Source organism: Melospiza georgiana, chromosome 7 (genome assembly GCF_028018845.1).
Source record: "Melospiza georgiana isolate bMelGeo1 chromosome 7, bMelGeo1.pri, whole genome shotgun sequence".
In the NCBI taxonomy this organism is placed as follows: domain Eukaryota; kingdom Metazoa; phylum Chordata; class Aves; order Passeriformes; family Passerellidae; genus Melospiza; species Melospiza georgiana.
Window position 1 is genome coordinate 10046165 of NC_080436.1, and position 21005 is coordinate 10067169.

A 21005-nucleotide genomic window follows, 5' to 3' on the forward strand; every position below is an offset into this window, starting at 1 on the left:
TGGTTTCAGAGACTTAGGAAACCATTTGGGATGTCATAGTTCAGATCCCTTGAGGAAAAAGTGATTACATTTTTCATTTTGTATTTATAAATAGGAATGAGCCTGTTGAGAAGACTGTAGCAAAGAAAATATCTAGAGTGTGCTGTACAGGAGTAACAAAATTACAGGAGCATGTGTGGAGAGATGAAGGCACATCTCATTCTTCTCTTGCAGGTTGTTCTCGGTACCTACCCAGAAGTTTCTTGGTTGCTCTTGTCTAAACAGACATCCGGGGCTTTCTCTTCATCTTAATCATCTTTGGAACATCAGTAATCAGCTTTTGAACTTCAATTAAGGTTAATGCACATTGAGGGAAGCACGTGAAGTGGTCTTCTGGCACCTGTTGGGCATATGTGCACATTGGTATGTCTGATGCACTTTTCAGAGTTGGCCAAGTGTACTTTGGTAGAGGAGAAAAATTGTCTTTTGTTAAAATCTTGTGCCTCCATAACAGATGTGCTAAATATGATGAGTTTTTACTCTAAGTGGATCTAAACCTATTTCTGAAATTGGTTTGGAGATTTACTTTCAGAATACCTAATGAGTCTTTTGGTCTCTGCCTTTTCTGTCAGCACCACTTTTTACAATGTGATTACAAAAATGCAATGAATGCAGTGAATGTAGCTGGAAAAAATTCAGAAGGTTAACAGAAATTTGCTGCTGTTTTGAGACCTGAAAGTTTCAAATACATTCCCTTCCCCTTAAAGAAAGTATGGGGGGGGGGGGGGGGGAAGGTGGGGGTGGGTGAAAATCAATTGCCAGTAATTAAATAAATAGGTTATCCAGATTGCTGTGGAGCAATAAGCTCTTCCAGAGGAGAAAAAATAGTGATGCCAGCATGGAAGTAACCATACTCTGTGTCAGGGAACACCTTTATTTGACTGTATGTATCTATTTAAGCAAGGAGTGTGTGTGAAGTTCTGGAAAAATACTCCTCCTGTGAGTCAAAATCTCAGGTGCCCAGTAATCCCTTCCACCAGAGCTGGGTTATTTTTAAGAGCTGTTCTGTGTTTACCTGTCTGTGGTAGACCCCAGTGATGAACTCTGTTGCTGTGAAAAACAGAGCACTCACAAAGCTCCCCAGGTGCTCAATCATCCACCTGAAAGCAGGGGGACAGGCAGAAATCTTGTTCTGATTCCATCTAGCTGATCAAATGGCTAATGGGATGTGAAATACAGAATACTCTTGTCTGCAAGATGTTTGCCATCTGTCTGTCCTTTGGGAGCTGATGAAGGTGTCTGAGCTCTTTGGGAGAGAAAAGAAACACATAAAGCCCTTCTGCTGGCTCTGAGCATCCAACATAAAAAAGTTCTTCTACACTGGAGTAAGAATGTGAAATCCTTCACATTTGACTCACTGGTGCTTGTGGAATGCAGGAAAGAGAAAACTCCTCTCTTACATCTTGTAATGGTTATTTAGTCATAATGAACCTAATAATAGAAAATAGAAATAATAGAACTGGTTTCTGCAGAAGAGGATGCTCTTGTGTTTGCAATGACTCTTTTTGCTTGGACAGTATATGTTTCAGTTTGTTCAATGAGTCATGTAATCCACTAATATGTATCAGCATAATTAAGCATAATAAAAATTATTGTTTACCAGTAAATATGCTGAGAAGTGCAATATTTTTTAAAATTACATTGTTCCTAATGCTTTAAAAGACATCTAGAGAGCTATTTGTGTGGAACAAGTACATTTTCTATTTGTCTGGTGTTTTTAAAGGTCATTCCATTATCAGCTTGTCTGAGGATTTATTGGTGCTCGCAACAATTATAAACACATTTTCTTCCTGGTTCTATTTCAATACTGAAGTTTATTCTTGTTATACTTATTGATGTTGATATTTCTTCTTGCTGTAAAACAAAATTTAGTGCTCACCTTGCCTAAGGAATTGTTTTTGCTGTCAGCTGAGTGATTTCCCCTTGTCACCGGTTTACTCATCTTTATTTTCATTTTTTCCCACTGAAAGGAACAGATTATTTCAGGAAATGGAAGAGTAAAAAATCACCTAGAAAAGTTTTGTGAAAACTGCTATGAAATGCATGAGTTTCATATAGATTTTCTGCTTCCTGGCCTCTCTTTGATATTGATATTTATAGCAAAACACTGCTGTCTCCTTGTCCTTGGTTTCTGCAAATACTTTTTGGCATATCTACTGTATGAGAAATGCTTTACCTGTAGTCTGAAAGACTCCTTGCTGTGGGCTGGAAAACACTTGCCACAACAGTACTAGGCTTGTACTGCTTGAGAGAGGGGAAGAAAAAGATTGGGACTATGTGTGACTCTTGTACCTTCCTGGTGGTTTCAGGAGCTTGGGGAGAGCAGGCTGATCTCAGTCAGACCACAGGAAGGTCTTCAGCTTTCAGACTGGGGTGTTCCTGCCCATTCCACTCACTGAAGGACAATCAGTGTGTTGGAAGGTGAGCTCTTTTCTCGGGCTGTGGCTTCCAGCTGTTTTGGTGTTTGCCCAGATCATTTCTGTCTGCTCTTCATTCACACCCAGTGAGGCCCAGTGACACCTCTGGGCACTTCACTCACACCCTGCAGGCTCGGGGGCCAGCAGAGCTGTTTGGGCTCTGTCCCCTTGGGAATTCTGTCATCTCTACAGCAGTGCCTGCTTTGGTGATGGGAAGATGGGAATTTTAGATAGAAGACCAGCTTTTTCCAGTCTGCCTTGCTCCATCCTCTGCAAAGCTGAAAAACTGCAAGAAGTAGTTCTGTATTTCTGCAGATTCACCTTCAGGAGGAATGTATGGCAGCCGCTTGGTTCTGGCTAATGAATGTCTTTGAAAATGTAGTGATGAGCAAAACTTTGAAAGTAAAGTTTTCTGGTGGCTGACTATTTTCCTTTATACTCCATTTATGCTTCTGTGAATTGTAAAGCACAAGTGTAGCCTAAGAACTTCAGTTGATGGAAGGGTTTTCAGTTTTGGTGAAACCCATAGAGCTGTGTCATTTTAAAGTTATTTTTCCTGCTAGCTTTTGTAGTTCTAAATTCTGTTTAAATGCTGTTGTAGTTTACAGCCCTGCAGACTGTTCTGTTCTTGTTTATAAACATAAAGGGTATATGTGTTTTCATAACTATGATTGAAAGTGCTTGCTGCTCTCCTAGCATGACAGTGCAAGTTTGGGTCTGCATCAAAATATGTTCATTGATGTGCCATTTCTTAATGATTTTACTGTTTCAGAGGAAAAAGGGTTGTGGCAAGTTAATGTCTTAGTTACCTTCATACAAAAAGAAGGGGAAGTGCTTCCTGATATTAAGATGTTTCCTTTGGTTTGTGTATTACTCAATGCAGTCTTGTATTATGGCAATTTTTTTCTCTGTTACACCCCATGTTATATTAGGGCAATATTTTCATGGAGTTTTGGTCTAAATCAGAAAAATACTTACAAAGCTGTTATTCTATTCCAGTTTCTCATCTTTCCTTCAGAAATAACTTTATAAGCCTAAGTTTCATTTCAAGTCAATGAATCACACATTCCTGTGTGCTGCAGCCCTTTCAAAACAGGCTTTAAGACATTTTGTGCTTCATTCTTTAAGGAATGTTACCCAGTGTGCTTTAAAAGCTGGGATCTGAGAGGGGGAAGAGTCTGGATCTTCATGTCCTCTGAAGCTAAATTAGTCTTTGTAGGGAAACTCTTTGTGTGTGCAAGGGAAGGGACAGATTGGATTCTATTTTTTATTACAGGGAGTGGATGGGTGCAAGTTGGACTTCTTAGGGAAGTTTTGTTGTCATTATTTGTGGAATGAAAAGGAGACATAAAATCAGAGACTAAGACCAGGTAATTGTTATAGCCCATGCCATTCGAAGCGACTGGGGAGGAACCCCCAAATAAATTCTCAGGAATATTTCTAAGAGGAAATAAGAGACAAAGAGGATGAGTTACAGTCACAGCTTGTTTTTTCCCTTCTTAAGTGTGTTCTCTTGGCTTGTCTGAGACAGCTCTAAATTTAGAAAAGACAGCAAACCCCGGCCCTCTGAAGGAGCCCGCAGGCGTGTGGAGGCACCGGTGTGGAAGTTGTTGTGTTGTTTCAGCAGGCAGGGAGGGCTGCAGCCCTGTGCTGGCAGCTGGAAGGCTGCCACTCCACCTCATTGTTCACTGCCTTTGCTGCATTAGCCAGAGGAGACAGCCACCAACGTGACTGCCAGTGTTAAAAAGTAATTACTCAGTAATCTCCGCTTCAGATCTTGCCACCCTTGCACTCCCCGGTCCAAATACTTGCCAACACCGAGGCCACTTGTTTCCCCTTGCTGTTCTGCACTTTCCTCCTTGCTGTGACAAGACCCCCCTTGGTGAAAACCAAGGGGTTAATGACAGTGAAGAAAAAAGGAGATGGTTGTTTTCTTGCTCTGTGACTGCTTAAAATTGGATATGACAGCTTAAACACCCACCTGCCCAGGACATATGCCCATGAGGGTGTTCAGACCGTGGGTGTCATGTCTTCTGCTCAGGTTTTTTATCTGTCATTGAAATATTTTACTGCACTAAAATTATTTACTAAGTCTTTTCTCTCTTTTATTCTTTTTGTTTCTTTTATCTCTGATATTAGCCAGATTTTCCCAAGTTTGTACCTGTCAGAAGTCTTCACAATTTTTCAGTTAACAGCTTTGTGGAATCCCGTGCAGGTGTTCTATTTCCCATGAGGGTTTGGTTTCTGGACTAAGCTGAAGCAAACTCTTTGGAGTAAGGTGGGGAAACATTCTTTACCTAGGTGTGTCCTCCTTAGTGATGAGTAATGGAATGGCTTGGTCCACATTCCCATTCCCTAATGCCTCTGATTGTTACAACTGCTTTACCCTTGCAAGTCAAGTGATTTATAGGCAGGACTCTCCCCTTGTCCATAGGGTTCCCTGCACCAGAATGGGATTCTTTGACTTGCCCTCCTTTTGGCTCCTTACAGGCTTTTAACAGACTGGTCTGTTCCAGTGGTTTGGTGTGCCGAGATTTGTCAGAAACTCAATTGTTTTCTGCCAGAAAACCTATCTTCCGTTACCAGAGAACAGCTTGCTTGCTCCTAAGAGTTTTATTCTTTATCATTGGAATATCATGGACAAAGATATTGCAGAATAAGTCTAAACTTAGCTTTGCTTTTCTGACTGAAAACTTCCCAGTGCTGTGTATGACAGTCTGATAACCACCCTTGTGCCCCAAGCCCCACTGAAGAGATTGAAATGAACCTGGTGGTGTTTGGCTTGGTCTTTTGTTAATAGCAAAATTTTATGAAGCATTTAATCATTTGCTTTTACAGCAACTGAGAGGTTGATGATGATGTTCATATCAGAGTTTGAGGGAATTGTAAAAGCAGTTACATGTAGCTAGTTCTGTTTCCGTATTCAATAACTTTTTTTGTATGAAGTGGAAGTACACTGATTAAGTGTTTTGATATTGTTTGTTGCCTAAACCACATCTGTGTTTTGTTCTACTGATGTTTTGTTGGAATTGAAGTGATGAACATAGTTTTGGCAGTACTGGCCATGTTTAGCTAAATAGTCAATGAATTTTGGCTTTTATTAGCATAGGTCATTTTGATGTTATATATCCATGCTCATGAGGAAGAATCATTCACTTAGTTACACTGTGTTTTAAACAAAATACTTGAATGGTGAGCTCTAGAAATGTGGCCAGCCAGCTTCCCTGTGATGTGCCTGCAGTTTCTAATTAGAAGATGCTCTATGCAGTAACCATCTCAAATATGTTCCTTAGCAGTCTCTTGGATGAGACTGGAATACACAAAAAAAAGACATTCCAGAAAAGGGCATGTTATGATCCCATCATGGAGGAGAACTCAAGTGTTTGGTCCAGTGCTGTGCATTCCTTATGACTTTATGTCAACTGAGTTAATTGTCCCCACTTACACTGGTGAAGGCCCCACACTGCCTGCCCTGCCAGGAGAGCTATTCATGCATTCTCAGCTTTTGGGGTATTGGAATTGGTGTGTTGGAATTCCCCCATTAATGCCATTGCCCTTTCCAGGGATGCTGCAACCATTCCTAGGACACCAAAAACCATGGTGTTTTTGATTTCAGTGCCCTCTGTGTACCCCAGCTGTTGTGTGGTGCTGATGGCAGTGAGGGCAGGGGGTGGCTGTGGGGAGGGTGAGGCTTCTCCAGCCCTGCTGTTTGAGCTGCTGGGCACCAAATGCACTGTCTGGGCTTTGCATCAAAATTTTGGCATGGGAACCACATGGGTAACTCCTGCCTGTGCTATTTGTCATGCCCTCCCTTCTCAAATGCTCAGTAAATCTGTAAAAGAGAGGTCTGATACCTGTGCTTTAAGGAAAAAATAGTTGGTTTCATGTCCAGGATGCTATGTGAATTTAATTCAAGAGGAATTGCCCCTTCATTCTCACAGGACTGTGTGGAGAAGTCCTGCTGCATCAGTGATTAGTGGAAAATAAAATTGAGGTTTTGATGTTTTTGTTTGTTGGTTTTTGTTTGTTTTTTTTGTCCTAGCTGTAGTCTTCCATATGTTCCAATCTGAAAAGTATCAAATATTTACATGGAAATTTGTTTATAGTTGTTTTAATTGGTATTGAACTTACTTGAAGAGGGGTAAGCAGCACAAGAAATATTAATGACCTGCACAACCTATCTTAAATGTATTTGTCATCTTAATGCTGACATTTGAAATACTGGCCTAAGTTTTGTTTTTGTTCAAAGCAAAAGTACTGTTCTAGTTGATTTTAAGAAATCATCTGATAGCCAGATGTTATTTTCTTTTTTTACTATCCCTTTTTTTGTTGTTTGACTGGATGACTTGGAGAGCAGAGAAAGAGAAATGTTTTGTGATAAAAAGTGAACTGGTGAAACTTTTGCTTGGAAGATCTGAACAGAATGAAAAGTAGTAATGGGAATATCTTTACATGTGTTAGTAAAAGTGAAAGCTCTGTCATGCAGAATGGGGTGGTGTTGAATAGCTTTGCATGTACTGGATTTTATTGGGTTTTTTGTGTTGGTAAATAATTCAAAAATAGTATCATGAATCGAAAATTAAATAATAATTTAAGAGTGGATCTGTGTTTTTAAGAGAAGAAAATACAGATAATACTGTACAATCTGAGGAAAAGGGAGTAAGGATGTAGTAGCACTGATAGAATGCAATTTTATCAGTATTGAGTCCCTGAGTGAAGAAGAGTCTATATATTGTGGTTTTTTATTTTTTTCCCTAGTGTCAAGCCCATGTGAAGAAGAAAGCCTAGCTTGAAATAATCTGACAGCCTAAATGACTCAAAACAGGGCAGTGCAAATGTGAACTGAGTGTTTTTATGGAGCCAGCTTTCATTTGAAAGCTTTCTTTCCCACCTATTTGTGAGTGGTATTTGTCTTCATGTATGTGTATAATGCCACCTGCTCTGTGCTTCTGACATCTTTGGGAGAACAGCTTAAAGGAACCTTAAAATGTCTGTGTGTATGAAGCACCTCTGGGTGTTTTGAACATAGATCTTCTCAATGTCGAAATTTCTTCCTCAGCAAAGCACATCCCCACTTTCTCAGCATTATTTCTGAGTTCTTAAGGTCATTTGCAGCATCTTTATATGAAGATAAATAGAGCTTCAACTATAATAATGGAATTTTCTGTTTTCTTATGTGTGTTTTTCTGCAGGTTAAAGAGGGGAGGAAAAAACCAAACCCAGAAGCATCATTGACTGGGTAGATTTTCAACATGAATCGTGCTTTTAGCAGGAAGAAAGGTAGGTAATTTAGCTTATATTTCATGGAGACATAAATGCCCTGTAAAACTTCTTTGGAATATTAAGAATTATACAAAGAAAAACTTCATCATTGCACTGAATTGTCTAGATAAGAATGAGCAGCCCTTCTGGAAGATGTATGGAGCAAAGCACTCTGGATTGGTACTTGCAGAGCTTTCTGCATTCCAAGGCTGAAGTTGAATTTCATGTATTTTTTATTGCAGGATGTGTTTACACACACACATATAAATATATAAACATAAAATACACATTCTGTTTTCTTTTTTTTGCCTGCACACACCAAAGAGGTGCTGGAGGGTTTTAGAACTTCTAAGAATCAGTGACATTTCTTTATATATATATTCATTGGATTCTTGTTCTTGGATGAGCTTTTTTTCTCCAAATTGTGTTTAATATACTTGGAATATATCGTGCAGCAGGATATTTTTAACTTAAGAAGTTATTCTGGATGTGCAGCGATCTGAAATGGCATGCTTTCCAAAAGGATATCAAAGCACTAAATATTCAGTGTTATATATGTTGCTCCTCTGGCTTGCTTAGTCTCTTTCATGAACTGCTTATGATTAAACATGAGTCTTTAGAAGGAGCATTAGTGGTGAAGCTTTTTTTACTGACAGCTTTGTTGATATTTACTCCATTTGTTTGTAAGGTAGAAAATACTCAGTAGATCTCATTTCTTTATTTTCCATGTTTTCTTCTAAAGGTCCTTAAGCGTGGTACACACTGAGATGAAGCCCTTGCATGAATAAGTAGGTGTAACCTCAGTTGGACTGAATGTGAATATTTTGTTTATAGAGCAAGAGTTTCTGCTTTGGTGTCAGTATCAAAGTTGGAAATAAAAGGAGTCTTTGTACTTAGGCCAACATGGAATGCCCGCATCACTGCATCCTTGTGTGCCCAGTGCACTTGTTTGTTGAAGCCAGGTGAATCAAGGTGAGAGAAGCAGTCCAGAATATCAGCACATGACTACAAAAGGAAGAGACACTTACAAAGGCTGCAAAATAGGATAAAAGATCTTTTAATACCCTGACAGCAGGAGGGAATAAGCTTAAACCCATAGCCGGTGCTCTCCTTAAGCACTGATGTGTTTTCTTTTGTAGGTAATTGTGACATTACTATCAACAGATAGCACCTTTCAGGTGCTTGATAGGTTGCCAAGCTTCTTCCAGATCATTTCAGAAACCATTTGATTATTCTTTAATTGTGGATTGATTTATCACAACTGAGAAAGAAACCTGGGGATTGTAGATTGTTTTGTCTAGGAGACCATGTAATTATTCTTTTTTTTTTTTTCCTAATGACTTCTGATAATGTTTGAAGCTCAACCTGTGATGTTTCAGAAACAGACCAGTTGTGTTTTTCTGGATATTTTCTCAGAGTTTGGAGTTGAACCCAGAATGCTAAAATGCTCTGTCACTATTTCATCTTGCCCTTGGCAGTTTTTACATCTTGCCTTTACAATCAGGTGTGAAGTTTTATCCCCAGTTTCCTGGGATCATTTGAGGGGACTCAATTAACTCCTCTGTTTTCATTTCTTCATAGGAAAATCCTTATAAATTTCTCATTAAGTCCTTACCTATATTTTTGGAATTTCATTGTTTTCAAAGACGTTTGCTTTGTTGTTCAGTTCATTTCTTGTGTTGTTTTCTTAGCCCAACAAGAAAAAAGTATCATATAAAAGCTGTCAGGCACAATGAAATGCAATTAGTGCGGATTCCTAATAATGATTCAGAAGATGAGGAGACAGGAATTCAATGCTGTCATCCATTTATTTTACTCATAGTAACACTCGTGACATTTCCATTCTCATACCCTAGGAAAAAAAAAAAACAAGTTTTAGTTAAGTAATTGTCAAGAGTAAGTGAAAATTACATATTTCAAATTACATCTTTTTAATGCAAATTGAAGTTCAGAAGAACTCGGCTCAATCAGTGTTCATGCATAATAACTGCATTTAGAAACAGTTTCAATTGCTGAACTTCCTAGATAGTATTTGATTTTTTTCCCCCCACATCTCATAGATACAATTTTTTCCATTTCTTGATGGGTTATTTGTGGGTTTCTTCTGTCCACAAGTGTGTGGATGGTTTCAGGCATTAAGAGTGTGACTGCTGTGGCTTCCCAAGCAGCTCTTACTAAACCCAAACCAGTTTCCAGCTGGCTGTGCTGGCAGGGTTTGTGTGTGTTCTAAGTTTGCAGTGCTTTGTTACCTTGAAGGTACAAAAACAATAGCCTTAAATCCATAGGTTTGTGAGGGGAATTTAAACAGGTGGAGGTGATTCTTGGATAATGGCCAGAGATTGTATCTGACTTGGGAAGATGCACAGAATAAACGTTCCCCAATGTTCTTTGTGATGATCACACATAGGGAAGGTAGCTGTTCATGCCATAGCTCCCATCTTTTTGAACTGGGTGCCAGAATGGCTGGGACTGTGCTGTTCTTGCTGATGAGCTCTGTTCTCATGCCATCACCTGATCCCAACAACACGATTTTTTTCTCCTAAATGTTCAGGAAATTATTTAATTTGCAGACTTTGCTAGACAAGGCAAGAAAATAAGCACTAAAAGCAAGCTTTCTTTAATTTTTTTCCCCTTTTTCTTCCATTGGAGGCTGGATAGCAGCCTGTGCTTTCACAAAAGAATTGCCATGAAATGTGAGTTGCTAAGACAGAAAGTGAGCTCTTTTTAAAATTAATTCTGATCCTTTACAGTCAAAAGTTTCCTACAGATAAGATGTGTGGCATGAGTGTTTATGGAGAGAATCTGTTATGGGAACAGCAGATTTTCATAAATCAGAGCAGCACTCTTGAGAGCACATGTCTCCACTTTGAGCATTACCAGTATTTCATTTTCAGGCACAATTTTTTGCTACAGGTATTGTATCTGCAGCCAGTACCAGTGTAAGTTGATTTTTGAGGGGCATGGTTTGGACATGAAATAGCCACTTCAGCTGACATGGTATGCTGATGCTCTGGCCTTAAAAAAGTGGTGCAGCCATTGCCTGACTCCCCAAGATTTAGTACAAACCAGCACTGGTGAGCTTGCTTGTATTTCAGCTAGAAATTTTTACTTGTCTCATAGTCATTTGGGTTGAAGGCTTAATTGATGTGCTTAAATCTCAAAGTGAAAAAAAGCAAGCCATTCATCTTTCATCTTAATGGTGGAAGTGAAAAATATAAGAACATGTGAAGTTTAAGCAAATTCAGCTTGCTCCAGAAAGTACTTACACAGGTAATGATAAAAAAATGAAATATTTAAGCAGTCCATGTTGTGATATCTGGTCTCTTATGTTACTCATGGGCTTGTGTAACAGGGAAAAAAATTGTAGGCACTAATATGGAAAAAAAAGTTAATTTCAGGTTTAAAGCTGATACCAGCAGTTGCTGGTTTAAGTTGCATATTTAAATATGGATTTAAAAAAAACCATTCAGAATAACTGAGGCTCTCTCTTGGCTTGAGTTGAGTTTGGTTGGATTAAGAAATAGGTGTGTTATGCACAAAATTTTCAGTTGCAGAAATACTCTATGACTCTACAAACTGTACAAAAGCGAGCATTCTGTTTTCCACTCATTGATTAATGAATACAATAAATTACAGTGAAATTACAATTATCTCCTCTTGAAAAATTTCTTTCCTTCTCCTACAAAAAATTGATGAACAATATGTGTCCTTGTTTCCTTGTTATGACCAAGCTTGTGAAAATGTTTGTGTATCTATCATATTCTTGGAAGCTTGCTTTTCTATGTGATCCAGTTTTGGGGAAGGGGTTTTGAGGAGTCCTCTTTACTTCCCATTTTCAGTTTTTCCTTTAAAATTGCATGTGGTATCATTCTCACTTTGAAATGCTGTGGTGCAAAAAGTCTGTAGTACAGATGGAAGTCTGTTCAATTTGAAATATGTTTGCATTTTTCTAAATTCAATCACTCTTTTAAGTAGCTTAGGGATATTAATGTAATTCTGTAACAGATATCTCTAAATGCTGTGTGGTTATGTAAATTTTTCTCATTCTTATTATATTTGTATCTAAACTAAACTACTTGTTCTTAATTTAGACTTGATTTTGTGATGAGATTTATTTTCATGAACAAAATGGAAAACATTAACTATGGGGATTTTGTTTTACTTATTTTAGTCAATGGAGTTGCCTCGCATAAATGGATTTGGCACAGTTTACTGATCCTGCATCCTTCCATTAAAAGATGCTAGTGTAAGAACTGGTGGATATAAATAAGGAAAAATAACTAGTGTTTCCTGGCTTTTGCCACTTCAGAAATGTGAGAGAAAACCCCTCTTCCTCCCAGAGAGAGACACATCTGAATAAGGAATGACTGTAATCCAAACCCTCTGCGAGCAAAAGATTGAAACTTTGAGTGACACAAACCAGTACTAAAAATGTAGATATACATGTCCACTGAATTACAATGGCTGAAATGGGTGAGGCTGTGCAGGATGTAGCAGTTGAATTTAGTGTTGTTTTTTTTTTTATTGTGCCCCCATGGTCCTCCTTCATCCCATAAAGAGTGTCAGCCTTCCTTCTCTTATCACATGTAGTTCAATATATGCAGGAATCTAAATTTTCTAGGTTTTTTTTCCATATGAGAGCAGTTAATAAGGTGGATAATTGCTGCCAATTTTCAGCTCTTGAGATGTAGATGGTCTTTATAATGCTAAATAGAATATATTGAAGTAATGATCTGTTTTAAAATCATAAATTTCAGCAATGATGTTTCTGTGAAATGGCTTTTTATGATTCTTTTTTATAAAAGTGTAGACAGGTGCATTTAATGGGCAGGGGCTGACATATAAAAAAACTGCAATCAAAGCTTATAGGATGCTCTTTTTATGTGAATGCACTGGCAGTAGCATGATCTTTATTTTTATTATAAACATATGCTGCACTCCAGAGATGAAAACTATTTTGGTTTATATTTTATTTCTTAAGAAGACAGTAAGTGAAGGGCCAAAAGAATGATGGGGATAAGTGTAGTGCTAAAGTAAATGCTTTCCTTCTGTCAGAATCTATTTCACATCAGTGATTTAAACAAATGGCCTATTGTATGCTGGACTACCACATTAAGAGTAATGATAAAAAGCATAAAGAGGATATACTCACATAGTTTTAAAGAATGTAAGCAGTCACAGGCCCCCCCACTGTGATCTTCAGAAATTCTTGTGGTTGCATTATGTAATTTCATAAAAGCATTCACCTTACTGGGAAGAGGGGAAAAAGAAAACACAAAAAACAGCAATTCAACAAACCAAACCTACATCTAAATCTCCTCTTCTGCCTCTATGCAAAAAAGCCGCTTCTTGATTTTTCTTGAACAAAATGTTTTTCAGGAGTTAAGGGTGTGAGGAAAAGAGGATGCTTTTTTGGTATAACAAATATTTCTGTGTTCAGCTGGTCTTGACACAAAAATCATTGAATAATTTTATAACGCCTCCCCAAAGAAGTCATAGGTATTTCAATTACTGTTCCTTGTCTTTCTAAATGTGGGGTTGTGTGGAAAACCAATATTCAGTGACCTAGTCCCTTTTTTGTATTGATTTTTGACCCTGTTTTTTGAAGTATTGTTTGCTCTATTGCTCTCCTCAGGCTGTGGCAGCACCCATTCAAGCACAGCAGCAAGGAGACCTGCAGGGTTTCCACCTTCATTTGGCAATGACCAGAGGTCTTCTCTTGGTGGGAAAGGGCTGGGCTCAGTCTGACACTTTGTGTGTGTTTGTAAACATCTGTATGCAGCTGGATGCGTATTTGTGGTAGTATATTCACCTTCTGAAAGCAGAAGGTTCAGCTCTATTTGTTTAGGAGAAAAAAGGTTACAGGAGGGATACAGATGAGGAGGGTGCTCTGGAAACCTCTGAAGGATTCTTGGTTCTGTGCAGCTGAGCCCGATTTTTCTTTTCTCTGTGGTCCCATAAGAAGAGGAGGATAATTTCCTGTTGCTTATTTTATCTGCGTTATCTTCAAAAAGGTGTTGCAGAACTGATCTTATCTCTTGCCTGCTGTAAGGAATACTCTAGGCACGTTAACAGTGACATTTGCAGCAAGAACTATTTGTTACTTCTCCCAAAGCTCAGGAGCTCTCCAGAAGACGTGTGCTGTTGAGCCATAGGCACAAATACTGGGAGTCTGAAGCTTTTTGGCTTGTACCCTATTAAAATTTACACAGCCACAGCCTAAATACTTTTGTTACACAGGTGCGCTGTGAGATTGCTTGATAGGTATCTAGTTAAAGATGAAATATCTTATCGTGTGTGAAATCAATTAGGGCTGTAACAACTAGACCTTGGTAGGAATGACAATGGCTACTTGATTTCATAAGAATTTGTCCTATAAAGCTGTTGGAAAATTGCAGGGAACATCCAAAATAGATCACTCATGAAAGCACAGTTTTGTGAAATCAAATCCTTCTGGGACATAAAGGGATGTACCTTAGGTACATAAGCAAGGAGAAGCTACAGATATGCATCTTTTAGTTGCTCTCATCGGTTGCTCAAACTCCTTTCTTCTTCTTCCAGTTTGAATTTAAAGAAAGCTCCATTTGAACTTTTGTATCACATAATTTCAGTGTTCTGGAATCAGAAAATTAAAATTCTGTTTTAATTGTATATTGAGATTGTCATTTATGCTTCTTTTCCTTTGTTTTGCTCTATTTACATAATGTTCTTTAACAGCAAGAAATTCTTCAAAGGCTTGCTATTTAAACATTTTTTATGTTTAATTGATACTCCTCCAAATTTATTTATAGCAGTACTGGAATAGTTCATTGAACTACTTTTCTACAGAACTACAAAAGGGAAATATGAAGTTGGAGGTTTGGTCTCTACATCTATCTTAGTGAAAACTTGCAAAATGTGATCACTCAAATTGTTATGCCAGTAATCTCTTTTTGACTTGAAATAGAAGCTTTTATCAAAGACAGGGGAGCTCTCTTGTTGTAACTAGAAGACTTACAGGGTATGAACTAAATAGTTCAGATTTATTTTTATTTTTTTTCCCTTTGGTTTAGGAATACGAACTAGTTACAAGTTCTATGAACTAGTTACAAGTTTTTAACATCAAAAAATCTAAAGTGCAAAAGCTAAGATTTGCGAAAATCACTGGTCAGTTGCACTAACACTTTCATCCTGTTTTCCTTCATTGTCAAAACTTACATATCAGCATCCATATGTCAGAAACATATAGTATAAAATGTGTAGGCCATGCAGTGGATGTTACTTTTGAGTGAAATGCAAATACCAGGCTTGTTTTCGTTTTGTAACTATGCCAACCCAGCATTCTGAGACACCATTCTGCAAATATAGCAATCAGCTGTTTAAAACCATTTACAAGGTACTAAATATTAGGGGAGAAGGACACAGGCAAAGCTTTCTGCCAAGCTCACTCTGTTCTAGGGAGATATGGCTCTTTTCTTGGCAAAGACTAAATATGCATCCAAAACATAGCTTATGTTTGGGAAAAAAAGGGAAAAAAAATAACAGAAGTATTTTTGAGCTATATGTATTGATGGGCATTTTTATTGATATGTTTCTAGGGAAGGTTCTGACTCATAATTTCATTTCCTTAGTCATAGTAACCTGTTAATAACTTTAATTACTGCTGTCAGACACCCAGATTTTACTCAGTCATTGCTCTAGGAGGTGGCTGGAACAAATGCTGCAGCTGAACAATGCAATAGTATGGGTAGATTTGTTTGTTAGTAACATTTTAGTGTTACATTCTGATGAAAACTCTGGTGCCAAGCATTGTCTCAGGCCTCAGCCTATCCTTTCATGTGTTACCTGCAGTGGTCAGGAAGTCAGATTCTACCTTGCTGTCTGACCAGCATAAGGAGGCTTTGTGAGCACCTGCCTGTTTCTACTGCAGTCAGAATAAAGGAAATTATTTAACAGGGTGACAGTTCTTTCATGTCATGTTGTGAAGGTTTTCTTTCTTTACAGAAGAATAGATAATCTAGGAATAATGAAACAGAGAGCACTTGTGTACATACACTGAAGCAAGTAAGCTGTTTGTTCCTGAGGAAGTAATACCTAGATGTATTATGGATCTCTTAGGATATCTTCTTCAGGAGACTCTTATTATGCTGCTTGTCACAAAAAATATTTTTGTCATACCAAGTTTTGTAAAACAGGAAGAAAAGACAGTTCCAAGATTTCTTCTATTAACAATAAAAGCATCCATCAATGTGAAAAGATGCTAATCCAGTAAAGAATAAAGGTTTTATTTTCTACCTTTTAGAAATAACTCTTTTCTTTATGGCACTGAAAAAGAAAAAGTTAAAACCAGAGTCCTTCCCTGTTCATTGCATTAAATGAATGGCCACTAGGTCTAATATGCTTTGATAAACACTTTAGAGACATTAATTAATAAATGTTACATAATGTTAATGAATTAATAATGGCAGTGGGCTTTAGGGAGACAGTTAACTAAAGCTTCACTGTGAAAATGCCATTCTGCAGTCTCTTAGGGCAGTAACACTCAGAGAAATTAATCTCAGAGGGAGAACAGTTTCTTGGCACTGCTAGTGTTTCCTTTTTGGTAGATAAATGGTCACTGTGCTGTTATCTAACCTGCTGCCATCCTCCCCTGAGTGCAGCACAGCAGTTCAGGGCCCTTGGTGAAGTCCCAGAGTCTCAATTGCCTTCAGGGTGTGATTTGTCAGCACACATTTGTCCCTCTGCCCTGGCTCACACGCGGGACCCAGCAGGTGTGAAGTGCACTCTGGAAAGCCACCTCCCCTTTTTGAGGGTAAGGGGCTGGCATGGTGCAGGGGGCTGAGAAAAGAGAGAAGGCTCAATGCTGAGCAGCGTTAATCCTCTGCCCATGGAAGTGCCCAGCTCCCACCTCCACCCTTGCAATTCAATCTGTCAGACCCTGCCATTTACCCCACGCCCTTGAAATAACCCTTTTTTCCACCTCTTGTTCCACACAGTGCCAGTGAATGTGGCAATACCACCACTTGCTCAGAATTTCTCATACCTCAGTTAAGCATAGGTTCTATTGGACTCTGAATGGCTCAAACTCATAATTCTAAAAACTTCATAATTCTCAAAAAACAACGGAGCACTTTTTAAAACTTTAATGTAAACTCTAAGGCAGCCTGGATTAAAAACTCCAGACAAGATCTAAAATAACTGTGGTTTTCACCTAGTGTAACAGCATGAGTCCTTTCACTTTCTATTACTGTTAACATTAGATGCAGGTTGTCAGGTATGGTTTTATCTGGGCTTTCAGTTCTTTCTTTAGGACCTCTTGTTTTATTTAGCCGGGAAGTGTCTGTGTAACTACTAAAATAATAATATGAACTGTGGTTTTCATTGTAGCGTTTCAAATTTTGCTTGTTGCTTCAGAATGAATAATTAAGTTTTAAGCTGTGAAAACTCTTAAAAAATTAAGTTAGGTGAGGGATCATGCAAACCACAAGCCATATCTACATCAGATATTTGACCAATACTTCTTTTATTGTTTGGTTTTTTTCATGTTTTTCTGGTTTATTGCATGCAAAATGTCTGAAATGTGTTGTTTCTCAACTGCTGTGAATTCAAGCTAATTCTAAGCAGTATTTCAAGCAGCTGCCAAGGGTAGTATAAGTCCATAGTCAGACCTTACAATTCAGAAGGAGATGCTGGTTAAAAAACTACCCCATAATAGCTTGTATGATTTTTTGCACGTCTTTGCTATCAGGCTTTTTGCCTTGGATTGATTTAGTTTAGCATTAAGAGCTCTTTCCAAGCCATCACCACTGTGTAACTAGTACTTGCCTCTAAGAAATGGACTTCCATTGTCAGAGGAAATCTTCAGTAGCTGTGTCTCAGTGTCTGTGGATCTCCATCTGAATGTTGGATTATTTTAGCCGATTTCACAAGACTCCTGGAACCAGGTGTCTTCTGGTACCTCACTAAGTTACTGATTTCATTTTGAGCTGGGAGCACCTGTCCATATTTCCTGATCTTCCTCCCAGTTAGGGGTGCCAACAGTTATAGCAACACTTGCCCAGCAATGTTATTCCTTGCTGGAATCTCTGTCACATTACTGTTGGAGGCTGGTAGGCAACTTGATGATTTCACAGAAATTTTTTAAGTAAAGCTTTGTGCATGATAATAAAATTTTAAAGATTACCTGATGCTGAATTAAGACCAGCACTTCACACTTGACTCCCAAACTAAATAACATTTTTTTCAGATTTGAATTTGTGCTGATGGCATGAAGGGAGGAAGAAACATTTGCAAGGAATAGTTTTGATGGCACCTGTCTAGCCACTTGTTTGCTTGTAAAATTGCTTTAGAAGCTACAGCTCTGTCACTTGTTTGTGGTGGTACTAGGCATAAAATGAGTGCAGAACTATTGCAATTTCCTTAAGAGGTTCAATACTCTATTTTTATTAGATTTTCCCTTATAAATGTATAAATATGACAGCATCCCTACTGAAGCTAGTAAATAGAACTGTGAAGGAGCTAGGTAAATTAACTCTGGGTATTAGCAATGTGGCTGCACCTGGAGGAGCTGAACTTGGCCCTGTGCAGGTGTTCACAGAGCAGGCAGTGAGCAGGCCTGTCCTGAGTGCCAGCTCCCCAAGCCCAGTGACCAGCTGCATGCCTGGGTTTCAGCTTCTCTCCTGGCTTTATTCTACCTGGCCTAACTCACAGATTCCCTGGGATGGTTATTTTACACTTCCAGATAACATCAGCCTTTGATATTATGCTAAAGAGGAGATCAGGTTTCGGGTGTTAAAATATTCTGGGAAATGGTTTCTTGGTTCTGGCAGTCCAATCACAAGCCCCAGTTAAAAGGAAGAGCCTCTTTAATCATTCTCCTGGGTGCTGCTGAATGGGCAAATCATTCTTCTTAATTAGGAAGTGATAATATCACTCTTCTGTAATGGAGCTGAACATTGCTGCCATCTAGAATGAAATTTGCTAAGGGGAAAAAAGAATTTCTCAGCTTTATAGTTCTGATCCTGTTACTGTGGTGGCTGGTGAATAACTTGGTGAACCATTTTCTTGCCCCTGCATAATCTGAAATATTTCATTATTGCTTTAGTGTTAATCAGTGTCACAGCTTTTGCTCTTCAACAGTTTGAAGTGAACAGAATTTTATTGTCCTTAAGTGTAACTAACAAAAAAGTTGGTGATTACTGTAACTGCAACGCCACGTAAAGGCAAATGGAATTGGGAATATCCAAGGGTAGGCTTTTCCTTTAAGCTGTCCTTCTGTTACTTAACTCTGTGAAGTTCCAGAGTTGTGACTTTAATTCATGCTCATTTAAACCAGGATAGTCTCAAGTTAGAAAATACTACTAAATGTTCCATGTATGTCATATAAAACATTAATGGGATTTACAGATTCTCCCAAATGTGTGGTAATGAAAATTAGTATTTTTGAATGATTTTGTTTTCTTAAATGCTCTCAAATGAGAAAGCTTGGAAAATTTGTTTCTAAGATTTGTAATAAAAAGCAGCTTTTCCTTAATGTTTGGAATTCCGTCTTAAATGGTGTAGAACATTCAAAAAGGCCATTCAAGTAAGAGAAGATGTATTTGACAAATAATTACAGAATTATGTCCATGCAGCAGGAAAAGTAAGAGAATAACACAGTATTGTAATGGCAAAGTTGAAGGGTAAGTATGCAAATTTGTTTAGCATAGGTATGGAAAAATTACAGATGATCTGAACTTATAAATCAGATCTAAAATTTACGAACCTGATGCTCATCATTTTTCTTTTATAAGGATTAGGGCTTTCTTCTGTCAGTTGCAACTTGTATAATTTTTTGTTTGTCCCTTTAATGTCTTGATAATTCATCAGAAAAAGGACATAATTCATCAAAACAGCATCATTAGATGCACAAGATGCAGTCAGTGCTTTAAACAGCAGGAATCAAAAAATCCTGATCTGAGACAGAACCATTTGGGGTGAGGAATTGTAGTTCTTGTGGAAAACCAAGCTGGTTAAAATAGGAAATGTGCCCAACAGAAAGAAGCAGGTTCTTTCTTTTAAGTGTTTGAGAAGGTGTGAGAGATTTCCCTCCAGCCCCTCTTACTACTTCAGACAGCTGGTTTTTGAGTGAGAGGGTGATTGTTGAACTTTTCCACAGAGATTCTGTTATACTTAAGTTAACAATTGAATAACCTATTCAGTGCTTCTTTTATTTTGCTTTTCTGTAGACAAAACATGGATGCACACTCCTGAAGCCTTATCAAAGCATTATATTCCCTATAATGCAAAGGTAAGAAAATATGAAATTATTTTCTCCTCGTACCTTTAGAATGCAGCACATTCTATCTTGTTTTGCCTTGAAGGTTGCAGAGACATAGATTTGCCAGGTGAAATAATGAAGACAAGCTTAGTAAATGTTTGGTTTGCAGGTGAAAATGTTCTGTTTTTAATGGCCAGTTGATTCTTGTTCTGAGCTATGGTTTACTGGAAAGCAAATAAGTGTTCCTTCTCTGCTTGATTATGTTTTTGTAAATGGATTGAGGTTTTGAGTGCAAAGGAATTTAACATCAGGCTGCATGCTTACAGTATTATTAAAATTAATGGCACAAACTTCTTTTGAACAATATCAAAGGCAACAAGTAACAACCCTTTCTGCTGGATATATTGAAATGTCAAATACTCAGGAAATGGGGTAGAACAATAATGGCATTTTTGCTCAGTAAAGCCAGAAGCCTTACTTTAATTTTCTCATCCTAATTGCAGTGAGATAAGTTTATGTAAGTAATGGTTCAATTTGTCTAATGATATCCTTTGACAGGAAATGCATCTTACCTAAATACCTCAGAACATAAAGGTACCTAAATACCAGCTTAAAAGATAGCTTGCTAAAAGGAGGAGAGAATATGGAGCCATCAACATAACTCAGAGTAAACTGAGCAATCTGCAATTATTTGCTCAAACTGAGAGTATAATTTATTAAAACTCTATTGTGGGCCGTTCTGGATGATGTTCTCTTATGATTGGTATTTCTTAATATAAAAACTTTTGTTTAAGTAGTCAATAAAAAAAAAATCTATGTTAAAATTCCTAGTACCAAATTTTTTAATCTGTATATGAAAAAAAAATACTTGTTTCATGGGCCAGGACTCAGGTATATGAGTGTTCGCTGCTTTTGTATTTGCAATTTTCTTTTGTTTAGCATTGCCACAGAGTTTGTAGTGCAAAGTGGAGTCTCTTTCTCACAGTTGCCAGGTTTTGAATATGTTTTTATTCTATGTGCTCTCCAACTGAATTTTTGTCGAAAGGATG

The 21005-nt window shown here is 38.0% G+C and overlaps 1 protein-coding gene across 8 annotated transcripts in view; it reads left to right on the forward strand.

Annotated features, from left to right (window-relative positions):
- The window catches only part of GULP1 (GULP PTB domain containing engulfment adaptor 1), a 143060-nt gene that overhangs the window by 59375 nt on the left and 62680 nt on the right, over positions 1–21005 (forward strand). For 7 of the 8 annotated variants that reach the window (XM_058027507.1, XM_058027512.1, XM_058027511.1 and 4 more), the window contains exons 3-4: positions 7649–7736; positions 19925–19986. In XM_058027507.1, the coding sequence (XP_057883490.1) occupies positions 7709–7736; positions 19925–19986 (90 nt within the window). In that variant the 5' untranslated portion in view covers positions 7649–7708. Of the gene's footprint in view, positions 1–213; positions 309–7648; positions 7737–19924; positions 19987–21005 lie in introns of all 8 variants that reach the window. The other variant, XM_058027510.1, reaches the window with a different exon arrangement.